This window comes from Perognathus longimembris, chromosome 2, assembly GCF_023159225.1.
Source record: "Perognathus longimembris pacificus isolate PPM17 chromosome 2, ASM2315922v1, whole genome shotgun sequence".
In the NCBI taxonomy this organism is placed as follows: Eukaryota; Metazoa; Chordata; class Mammalia; order Rodentia; family Heteromyidae; genus Perognathus; species Perognathus longimembris.
Window position 1 is genome coordinate 12,895,789 of NC_063162.1, and position 12,060 is coordinate 12,907,848.

At 34.0% G+C, this 12,060-nt stretch overlaps 1 protein-coding gene across 3 annotated transcripts in view; it reads left to right on the forward strand.

Moving 5' to 3' along the window:
• Positions 1-11,572, forward strand: part of Ccdc186 (coiled-coil domain containing 186) — a 32,321-nt gene extending 20,749 nt beyond the window's left edge. For all 3 annotated transcript variants that reach the window (XM_048338209.1, XM_048338210.1, XM_048338208.1), the window contains 10 exons: positions 751-855; positions 1,285-1,383; positions 1,537-1,623; positions 2,473-2,615; positions 5,283-5,538; positions 6,059-6,248; positions 7,280-7,360; positions 7,639-7,849; positions 8,841-9,060; positions 9,645-11,572. In XM_048338209.1, the coding sequence (XP_048194166.1) occupies positions 751-855; positions 1,285-1,383; positions 1,537-1,623; positions 2,473-2,615; positions 5,283-5,538; positions 6,059-6,248; positions 7,280-7,360; positions 7,639-7,849; positions 8,841-9,060; positions 9,645-9,728 (1,476 nt within the window). In that variant the 3' untranslated portion in view covers positions 9,729-11,572. The remainder of the gene's footprint in view (positions 1-750; positions 856-1,284; positions 1,384-1,536; positions 1,624-2,472; positions 2,616-5,282; positions 5,539-6,058; positions 6,249-7,279; positions 7,361-7,638; positions 7,850-8,840; positions 9,061-9,644) is intronic.
• Positions 11,573-12,060: the final 488 nt, after the last annotated feature.

The following is a 12,060-nucleotide window of genomic DNA, read 5'->3' on the forward strand; positions in this document are numbered from 1 at the left end:
TGGCATCTACCCCTTTTTGAAGGGAAAGATATAGGAAATGATATCTCATTTGAAATCCACATGATAGCCCAAATCATGGCACTGGGTCTGTTTTCTAAAGAGTTACAGAGAATGATGACAAAATGAGGGCTGCATCTTCCAGAATTTCCACAGAAAGTAGGAAGCCAATGAGGGAACATTGAAGAGGGAGGAGGAGAGAATATTGTCTTACAGTGGAAACAGGAAGGATCGATTAAGGAATCAGGGTTGAAGATAGACTAAAGAATCAAGGTTGATCATGAATGGAGCAGGCAAATAAAGAATAAGAATGAGAAAAAGTCGAAATTGATAAGGGTAATCCCTGGAAAACCTTCTAAATTGCCGTTTTAAGAGAGGTGATTAAAAATGGAAAACAAATTGCAGCATTGATCAGCAAAAAGGCAGTTTTGAACAGAAAACCACCAACCATAAACCAAAGCATTACTGTATCTCTTATAGCTATGTAAAAGGACTGACTGGATAACACTTGGCTCTTAAGCCCAGATTAGTAACTTCTAGTAATTTGTTGAAAACCCAGTCAGATGTAAGTTATTTAATGGCTGCCAGTTAACCATGCAGGCCGTTTTAACTTTTTGTCAGAAACAAAATATTTCTAGAATAGCATCTGACCCATTGGTGCAGTGTTAGGACAAGAAGTTTTTACTCCTTGACCACTTCTGACCATTCATCATATCACTGTGGCCAACTGTGTGGCTCTCTCTGTCATTGCAGGAAACCAAAGATAAACTCAAAGAAACAACAACAAAGTTAACACAAGCAAAGGAAGAAGCAGATCAGATACGACAAAATTGTCAGGATATGATAAAAACCTATCAGGTATGCATACCTTTTAAAATAAAATAGTAATTTATTGTACTAAACATCTGTACTTTGGTTTAATTAAGTTTCTACATCTGCAAGCTTTGAATTGTAGACTGTATTTGTTAGGACAATTAGATCTAAAACACAGATTATTTACTAGAGAAGTTTTCAACCAGATAAAATTCCTACACAGTGTCAGAAGGAATGAGGGAGTGTAAGGAAATATTTACTTTAAAAAAAAAGAAACGTCTCTATAGTAGTTACAAACCTTGAGTATACTATTGTTCCTGAAAAGATAACATATTTTAAATCTTTTGGTGCAGTTTTCAATTTTTCAGTACATGAACTATATGTTTCACAGTTAGCAAAACTTAGTTGCAAAGTTTTTTTCACTTTTCAAAGTATAAAACTCAAGTTGACATTTTTAAATTGTCTTTCCACCAGGAATCAGAAGAAATTAAATCAAATGAGCTTGATGCAAAACTTAGAGTTACAAAGGGAGAACTTGAAAAGCAAATGCAAGAAAAATCTGACCAACTAGAGGTGAGTTCTTTTTCTCTTTTGTGTATCTTAGATTGTGCAATAAATAGAGAAAGAATGAATATTGTTGCCACGTGCTTTTAATGCCTTTGGAAGCAGTAGGCAATATATTTTGGATCTGGTTTAGAACATTATGATTTATGGTTTCTTTTAAAGATGCATCATGCCAAAATAAAAGAACTAGAAGATCTGAAAAGGACATTTAAGGAGGGTATGGATGAGCTACGAACCCTGAGAACAAAGGTAATAAAATCTTAAGTTACTACTCCCATGGAAGAGTAAACACCTTTAACTTAAAATTTACCCTTTTTTTTTTTAAAGTGGTGGAGGAAGGATATTTACTTAGATATTTTCCAAAGTTTAAAAAAAAAAACAACAGAAAAGCAATTTCCTAGTAACATAATCAACTGTCTTGTTGAAAGTACCTTCCATAAGTCTTATTGAAGTGCTCACCAAGCATTCTTATTACAAAGCACATTTGCTCTATTTATAACTTGTACCTGTCATCTAAAGACAGTCTTTTCAGCAAATCAATTGAAACTGTCAAAATATAATATGAGGACTTTCCTTACATTTCTTCTGGATATATTTAATAATGTTAGATGCATACAGTTTCCATTCCTAATAGTCTTATTATAACTCCTCTTCGGTGTTTATAATAATTATTGTCAGAGTAATTTCCATCCTCTTTCATTTGAACATATTATCTCTGTGTATGAATGTATTACCATTGTATATCATTTACTTTGGTAATAGACTTTTAAATAACCATCTTGAATTTGAGATCATCTAAGAATACACTACCTTATTCTTCAATCAAGTCCTATCTTTAAGCTAGGTAGGGAAACTGTTTTTGTCTTTTTTAGACGAGGAAATGGAAATTGAGTTCAAAAAACAAAGTGCCATGCTGAAACTACTGTGATTAAATGTGAGGCTGAAATCCTGGACTGTTGATTTTGTATTATGTTTTCTTTATACTAGCATTGCTTGGGAATTCAGCTCAGATTGTTAATGTGGAAGCACTATCTGAAATAGTTTTCAAGGTATAAGGAAAAACTGTTACAATTTGACTTGGTTATGATCATTTAATAGGCAAAATGTCTAGAAGATGAACGATTAAGAACAGAAGATGAATTATCAAAATATAAGGAAATTATTAATCGCCAAAAAGCTGAAATTCAGAATTTATTGGACAAAGTGAAAATTGCAGATCAGATCCAGGAGCAGCTTCAAAGGTATGAACTGAGAAATTTGTTTGTGTTGTTAAACAGGCTTTTAAACTTTTATCCTGATTCTATTTTTAAGTGCAATCATTGCATTAAACAAGAACAATTTTATAACTATGCTTTACTAGCTACACTTTTTTAAATTTCTCTCTTTATTTAACTTTTTTATTTCTGAGATCTCATCTTGTTTTCTAAAAATCAAAGTTGTTATTTCCTAAAAAGTGCCAGTAATAGTTATAAGAAAGGATCTTTATCTATTCAAATGGTACTTAATTTTCCTTCTAAAAAGTAAATCTAGGCTGTATCTAGATCCAAATCTTTGCATGCAGATTAAGGTTATTAGTTGACACTATTCTTGTCCTCCTCTTAAATGCTTTAAACAAGTTCCACTTATGACATTACTTAACAAGACTTAGGTTTAAAGTTGAGTTAAAAAAGTATCCCCTTTCTGTACTGTACCTATACTGAATGCTATTAAAAATTTATCATCTAGATTTTTTTTTTAATACCAGTACTAGGGCTTGAATGCAGGGCTTTGATCCCTTGCTAGACTGTTTCACTCAAGGCTAGTGCTCAGTTATTTGAGCCATATCTCTACTTCTCTATCACTGGGATTGATGGTGCTATTAAATTCATGGCTGCCAACCTCAACTAGGAGTATGAGTAAATCTCTCATCGTGCAGGTCCTCTGTCAGAGCTTTGTACCTGTCCTTTTAGGCTCTCTTCCAAACCTTACCACTTTGTCTTTCTCTTTACTTCGCTGAAAAGTGATTATTTCTTTACAGGAAAAAAAATGGGAGCTATTAAAATAATATGGGAGCTAGGAGGTAACTGTTCACTTCGTGCTGCCAGTCCTTTGAACATAGGCCAGCATTCTTTCTTTTGCTTTCATGTCAAGGAATAAATATTCCTGTTCCTCTCCTTCCTGTTGTTGCTGTGGACCCCATATTTTTCCACCTTTTCAGGCCTTTCTTGATTATCCCTTCTTTAGTTATCCTTTATCTCTGTTGTATCTCTACCGACTTGCTTTTTTTCTTACATTTAAAATAAGTATACAAAAGTGCTCTGCCTTTTGGCTAGTAAGATCAAATATGAATATAAATATATCTTTAAAAAATAGAACTCCAGACTTGAGACCTTCTCTTATCTGTATGTTTTTTCCATTTACCACCAAACTTCTTTTTAGAATTATGTCTACACATTCTTTATTTCATTTCTTATGCCTTCTTTCTTTCTATTTTATTCTAGCTTCTCAGCATTCCATTAACAATGAATGCCACTGTAAATATGATGAACACTGCTCTGACACAGCCTTCCTTGACTTTGTAACATCTTTGAACACTCCTGGTCTCGTCTGCCTTCATAGGTTCTGTTCCTTCGGTTTCACTTCCATTATGCTCTCTGGGTATTTTGACCTTTCTGGTGCTCCTTCTATGTTTCCTTGGTGGTCTTCTCTTATTGTCAGAAAGCCTTCTTTTGTTCCAATTTTCTAAGACCACTGTGTAGTCCCAATTATTCCTCTATATGGTGCAGGTCTTTTTCATTATCTTCAGCCCTTTTTACTTAGCTGAACATACCAAAGCGCTTCAGACTCTAACCTGTTCAAATGAATTCCCCCTCCTGCCCACAAGTGCACATCTCCTCTCATGTTCAAGTCCATTTATCCTATACTGTCTCATTACCAGTAACTTAGTCCAAGCCATTGTCAGCTCTCATCTGGAAAACTGCCACAGCTCATAAACTCACTTTTCTGCTTGCTTTGTCTTCAAGCTGTTTTGTACATGCTAATTATCATATCAGCATAATGTAATGTAAAAAATATATATTTTTCAATAATTTCCTATTGACTCAGAAAGATTAGCTGGTGAGTTCAAATGCCTTAGCAGGCTGGTAATATTAATGACCTGTTTTTTGCTTCTTCTATGCCTTCCCTTCTTTACCCTCATATTTCAGCTCCAGCCAATTTATGGATTGTGCCTAGACTTGTATAGTCTTTATTATCACCAATATTAAACACCTGCTAGTATCACAAAGTCCTTTTCTTACTCCCTTCCCAGTATTAGCATATACTCTTCCCTTTGCCTGAAAAATACTATTTTCCCTCTACCTCCTGCTTATCATTTTGGTCAGGGATCAACAAAATATAGCCCATGAACCAGATCAAGCTCATTCACTTCTCTTTGTAACTGAATTTTTGTTTTCACATTCACTTATATATGTCTTGTCTATGACTGCTTTCACACACTAGTACAACTTCAAATTAAAACTGTTAAAATCCATATAGCCTAGAAGCCTAACTTATTTACACTCTGGTCTTTTATAGGAAAAGGTCGCAACACTTTTATTAGTTTGTGAATCACCTATGTGAGTTTATGTAACCTGATCTGCGCTTTTAGCATCAAAAATGTTTTTGCCAAACTCCTGTAACTTCCCTATTGATTACAGGCTCTTTGAAAGCAGGCACAATGCCTGCCTTGCTCACTTACATTCCCTGTCATATATTAAGCACTTGTAAGCATTTGGATGAATAGATAAAAATGTATTTTTATAAAATGATTTTTCTATAATCATTTTTATTATTTTTTATAAATTATTTCATTAAATGAAAATTACCAAATCATTAATTCAATGTTTTTATGGCTTAACTTCTGCTCAAATACAAACTTTGTTTTTTAGAGGTAAACAAGAAATTGAAAATTTGAAGGAAGAAGTGGAAAATCTTAATTCTTTGATAAGTGACCTACAAAAAGACATCGAAGGCAGTAGGAAAAGAGAGTCTGAACTACTACTGTTCACAGAAAAGCTCACTAGTAAGAATGCACAGCTTCAATCAGAATCCAATTCTTTGCAATCACAGGTTGATAAACTTTCTTGTAGTGAAAGTCATTTACAAAGCCAATGTGAACAAGTGAAACATACAAATGCTAATTTGGTAAGTATAAATGTGCTTTTAACTTTTAAAGTAACATATCAAGAAGCACAGATAAAGTTTTCCTAACAGCATAAAAACATAGTGGTTATTGTTTCTTTCCATTGTTGTAAGTTACAATTTTTCTCCAAAATAATAAAGAATACAATACATTGGAAAAGCCATGATTTCTGTCATTCCTAAGTGAAATCACTATGCCTTTTTAAGGTTATATTTTAAATATCCAAGTTTCTTCAGTAGTTTAAAAAAGGTTTAAGACATTCAAATAATAAAAATGTCTTCCATTTGCTCATAAAAATAATTTGAATCCTTAAAATTCTAAAAATGGAGCGTGCTTCTATCACCTGATGTTTTTGCATGTCTGGAATGGCATAAGCATTTAATGCATTTCCCTGCCTTGCTATGTGAGGATTTGGAGGAGCTCAGCAAGCAAACCTGATAAGGGATAATGATAGAATAATTTCTACTGTCAAGGAATTTAAAAATGTTAAGATTTTGTAACTTTACTTTTATTTACATTCAGGAAAGTAGATTGCTCAAAGAGGAAGAACTGCGCAAAGAGGAAGTGCAGACTCTGCAAGCTGAACTCACTTGTAAAGAAACAGAAGTTAAAGGGTTGACTACCCAGGTTGAAGAATTGAAAGATGAGCTAGTAACTCAGAGACGTAAACACGCCTCCAATATCAAGGATCTTACCAAACAACTTCAGCAAGGTATGCAATTCTTTCACACTTAGACTTTGAGTGTTTCTTTTTCATCATTAGCTATTTTATAGAGAAAACATTTTCCTTCAGGTTCTACCACCTTGATTGGACCTATACTTCTTGAGAATAGGGTCTTGCTGTGTAGCCCAGGCTAGCCTCAAACTCAGTCCTCCTGCCTCCAGCCTCCTAAATTGTGGCTTGTAGATACATAGCACCATTCGCAGCCAATTTGTTTTTGTAAAGCTGTTTATTCTCCTCTTAGTATGTTAATATGCACATAGCATATTGTTACTTCTTGTAGTTTCATGAATTACCTTCTGTCTTAAGAATGCTTTTTCACAGAACTGCAAGTATGAGAATTGGAAGAGGTCCTTTATGGTCATTAAGCTTTTTAAGTCACGTACTTCTATCAGTGAAAGTTATCTCAGTGTTTTTCTTTCCCCCCATTTGATATGCTTAAAAATAGACCTAGAAAGGTCTGTAGACCAAGAAAAGTTATAAATTATTCAACTAGAATTGGAGTCCAGGTTTCTTTTGCCTAGAAATTTGTCCCAACTCTTGGGTGTCTGTGTGATTCTGATGCAGTGATAAATAAGATAGGCATTCCAATTGTATTATTCCCCACTATTATGTTTCAAAATAAGGTGAACTGCAATGGAAAATTAACTATTACTTACTTAATTTGAATATATTCAGGTATTTTCTGAAAGAATTCAGGTTGTCTTTATGCCTGTAATTGAAAGGACATTGGAAGAAAATGTCTGGTACTAGAAGGATCTTCTAAACTATTCTGGACTCAAAAGCTTAATTTCACTGTAATTTGTAATGCTAGTATCAGTTACCATAATGTTCTTTATGAACATTTATGAACATTTTTATCTGAGTAACATCTACAGCCCTCTAGCTATGGTGTGTATTGAGGAATTTTATCTCCTTGTCTATTCCATTTTTGTCTAAAATGACTTTAGTAACTGAAATTAGATGGTGTGCAGGGCAAATGACGTAATAGTTGTCATTAGTAATCTGTTTCTTTCCTTTAGCACGAAGAAAATTAGATCAAGTTGAGAATGGAAGCTATGATAAAGAAGTTAGCAGCATGGGAAGTCGTTCTAGTTCTTCAGGTAAAAACAGTTATAATTTTGGTTTTACAAAGTATTGGTATAATTTTTTAATTTTAGAATTTAAGAAGTTATATGTAATTATATTATAAAAATGTTTCTTATTAAATTTTTAAGTTCTAACCTTTACCCAGGGTTTCCCTCTGTCCCCCCCCCCTTTTTTTATGGTTGCTTTATTGCCACTTCTTCCAGTCGGAATCAATATTTGAAGTTATTACTGGAATGAATGATAGAAAGGATAACCCTGAGTACACATACGAAGTTATTGTTTTTTTCTTCAGGGTCCCTAAATGCTCGAAGTAGCACTGAAGATCGATCTCCAGAAAATTCTGGGTCATCAGTAACGGTGGATAACTTTCCTGAAGTGGACAAGGCCATGTTGATTGAGAGGATAGTTAGGCTGCAGAAAGCTCATGCTCGGAAAAATGAAAAGATAGAGTTTATGGAAGACCACATCAAACAGTTGGTAGAAGAAATTCGGAAAAAAACTAAGTATGTGTTATTATGGTAATACAATATATTCATAATACGATTCATGTGATTTCAAAAAGTGATCAAAAGCCAATCTTTCGAGTATGTTTGTGTGTGTGTGTTTGTATGTGTGTGTGTTTGGTTTGTGGGTTTTTTTTTTTCTTTTGAGATAGGGTCTTGACCAAGTTGCCCAGGCTGGCCTTGAACTCCTGAGATTAAATAGTCCTCCCACCTCAGCTTCCAAGTATCTGGAACTAAAAGCATAAGCCTTCACAACTGGCTTAATAATTCTTGTAGTCATTCAGTTCACACACTCTTATTATCACATCACCTATTATTAGGTAGGCTTATAAGGGAGGCCTTTCCCTTAAGTGATAAAGTTCAGATGTTAATTTTTTTAATATACTAAAATAACTTTGGTTTGCTTAGCTTTTTATTTTCAACTATGACTATGACTTCCGATTTGTTTTTTCCTGTTGGGCAAGATTACCACACCTATTAGGGATAGACCCTAGGACTGGAAATCCAAACCTAGTTTGGACTGACCACAGAGCTTTCTGTGCCAAATTCCTCTCACCGTGCTCATTTAAGTGAGACACATTGTTTTCACATTGTAGGTCTTTCCCTAAGCCTTTTAAGTGCTTACTTTAAAATAACAGTCCTACAGGAGCATTTGCTTATGACTCTTGAAAAATAAAATACAGGGTTCTAAGTTAAATAATAGAATAGCAAAAAACAGTAACCGAAATCAGAGTAATAAAGTAATTGCTATAAAACATTTTGATATAAATAAGAAATAGAAAAGCAGTATTTTTATATGTGTAATCTAAATGCCATGTTAAAACAAAAATGCTATAGTTTAAGAACCATCTAATAAGGAAGACTATTTTCTAACATAGTTTATTAGCCTGGTAGGTATTTATGCTTATCAGTTTAGTGCATCATTAATTTTTACAAGTCCCTTTGTTTTTATTCTGCAAGTACACAATTGATAGTGTGATTTGTTTTGCAGAATAATTCAGAGTTACATTTTACGAGAAGAATCAGGCACACTTTCTTCCGAAGCATCTGACTTTAACAAAGTCCACTTGAGTAGACGGGGAGGCATCATGGCGTCTTTGTACACGTCCCATCCTGCTGACAGTGGCTTAACACTGGAACTCTCTTTGGAAATCAACCGAAAGTTACAGGCTGTTTTGGAAGATACATTACTTAAAAATATTACTTTGAAGGTATTTGTATTCCTCATTCCCTTGCCATCAGCAAACATGGCAAAATACATTTCTCACATAGTGCTTAGACAGACTCTTTTCTAGCAGTATACCTAGAGATAAGATTTCAGTATGCTTTTTTTTTCCTCTTATGAACAATCCAATTTTTAAACCAAATCAGCCCAGTTAAACACTAAGGTGAATTGTTTACTTCACAGTGGATGGCCTTTGACATACATTATAGTTAGAGTTAATTACTGAAACATAAAAATTTAATACAATAACATCTTAGTGTATTTTGTGGCTGTATTTCCTGTTTTGCAGCTATAATCTAGGTATTCTATTTTTGCTGCATATGGGTTTTGATAGAAATGAATTTAACATAATTGAAAAATCTAGCACATAATCATTTTATGTGCTAAAAATTGCTGTAGCTACAGTACAAAAATTAGATATAACTTCACCAAAAAAATGTATGTGTCTAGTTTTCGTCAGCATTTAGGACTAATCTTCATTGCAAAATTTTAGGTAGAAACAATTCAAACTAAATCTTTTTGCTATACTTAGTACTTCTGTTTTCTCTTCCCCTCCCCTAATTGCTAAAGGAAAATCTACAAACACTTGGAACAGAAATTGAACGTCTTATTAAACACCAGCATGAATTAGAGCAGAAGATGAAGAAAGCCTAATTCAAAGCTCTTGCTCAGCACTCAGACAAGAGCCACACAGCAGCAGGTGCCACTCACCAGTGTTGCTGAAAACTTTTCCCTGCTTTGTGTGTCTTCCAGTCACAAATTTGTCTCGCTTCATCTGTATAAAAGAGTACCCTTTTACACACGGGGGCCTTGCTGTGTATGCTGTAAATATGTAAGCTTTGATGAAATGTGTTTTTTATACGGTGCAGTTAAGCCACCCATCATTGAATCTGATTTGCCCAGAGTCATATGAAATGCTGAACATTACTCCAAGGGCTTTAAAACAAACCAAAAGCTATATATATATATTTTTTTCTTCCCTTTAAAATACATAATGTCACAAATAACTAAGCTTTTCAAAATTACGCATGGAAAGGTTTATAGGGTTAATCACTGAGCAGTTCATTATCTCCAACACCAAGAAAACTAGAGCAGTTTTTTTCCTGTTTTGTCTGGGTGTGGTGGTACGCACCTGCAGTCCAGCTGCTAGGGAGGCTGAGGCCAGAGAATCCCTTGAGCCCTGGAGTTCAAGACAGGATTGTGCAACGTACCGAGACCCCATCTGAAGGAGAAAAAAAACTCATGTTTTGACACCCCAGAACACCTGGTTGTGCTTTGAGGCCTTCAGTCTTTCTGTTTTTTCATGAAAAATAAAACAAAACAGGAAAGCAAGCTATCAGTAACTAACAATGGTCAGGCATTGTCTGTCTGTCTCTGTCAGGTTTGTTTTGCAGATTTGGATTGTTTGAGTTTAGTAGTTGAACTCTTAAGTCTTTATTTTCTGGAAGCATAATTTAAGTAACATTTTCACTTAGAAAATATTTGCATATTTTAGTTACAGTGTGCAAGGTGAAATGGATCCAATCATTGGACCAGAAAGATGACTACTTCTTTAAAACTGGGTACTATAGTTTTACTGACATTATGTAAAAATAAATGTAATAAGATATTTGTGAAGAATCAGTTTCTCTCCAGCAAGTGTCCTGGTTGGCCCTTGCTAAGCACATTGTTCTCTGTGACCTATGAGTTGCGTTACAGTGAGCTGTCACATTCTTCCTCCAATTGTTCTGTGTCAGCTTATTTATAGAAAACAAAATGGCACCTCTCTGTAACCAAAGGAATTCTCAGCTAAATTTTTGTATCTTGTTGGATTTTTTTACAATATTTATTTAAAGTATACACTTACATGTCGATAGTGCTGATATTTGTTCCTGATTTTTTTCATACTGCTTATGATTTCTTACCTATTCTAATTTCTTTCATACTGCATTACATTCAAATCATTTGTGTTAAGACCTTGGCTCGTCTGAGGCAACTTCAGTTTTGTTTTGGACTTGAGCATCCTTTTCCCCTTAAAGAGAAGTGAATTTTGGGGTGATTCATTAAGCGCCTTGAAAGAATTGTGCGAACTCATGGTGGCAATATCCTTTTAATATGTTTTTAATTTTTTAAATCATCTTAGCAGTTTACAAAGCTAAATTACTGAATACTAGAGGATTAAATGTAGTCTTATTTTTCTCAGTACTGCTGTATGTTATCATTCAAACTTAATGTTTTTTAACTTCAAAATGAAAAAGTCCACATTTGTGGTGTTTTTTAAATAAGTGTTAAAGAAAGTATTAGTCTTAATATATCTTGCTCCTTTAACAATAATTTATCAAATTTAAAAATCAAGAGGGAAAGTGCAATAAAACATTATTTTCCTGTTTTTTCCTAGAAATACTGTTAACACTCCAAAGGTCTACTTGGCATAGACGCATAACTCAATTTTTCTAGTTTATCATGTGATACGGATTCTAAAACTACATTGGATTTTGTTTTTCTCCAGAGCACAAAACCTGTCATGGAAAACAAGTAATTGTCTATACACTTGAAAAAATACATGTCCTTATTACTGACAAGTGGAGCTATCCAATGTAAATATTTATGCCACCATCTCCTTGGAGAAGTTTAAAAATAAAACAGTGTGAGAAGAAAATAATTAAAAGCCCAAATTTTATCATATTTTTCCTCCCTCCACCCCCTCATAAATCTTAAGAAACTGGAAAGGTTTTGCAGGAAGGGCTTTAATGTTGTCTTCAGTGTCTGCTGGATCCTTCTGGATTCAGAACTGAGTAGAACAATGTAAAAACATGTGCATGTATCAAAACTGAGCTCCAGATGTAAAGTTTTTAGTAACGTCTACCTGTTGACTGTATTAAAAACACGGTGAGAAGAACAGGATGTCTTGCAAGTGGATAGACTTGTGGAAAGTTTTGGTATTTACATTCCTAACTGTACATACCAAAGGTGATTTTGGTTAATATTTTGGTATCTTTTTTTTTTT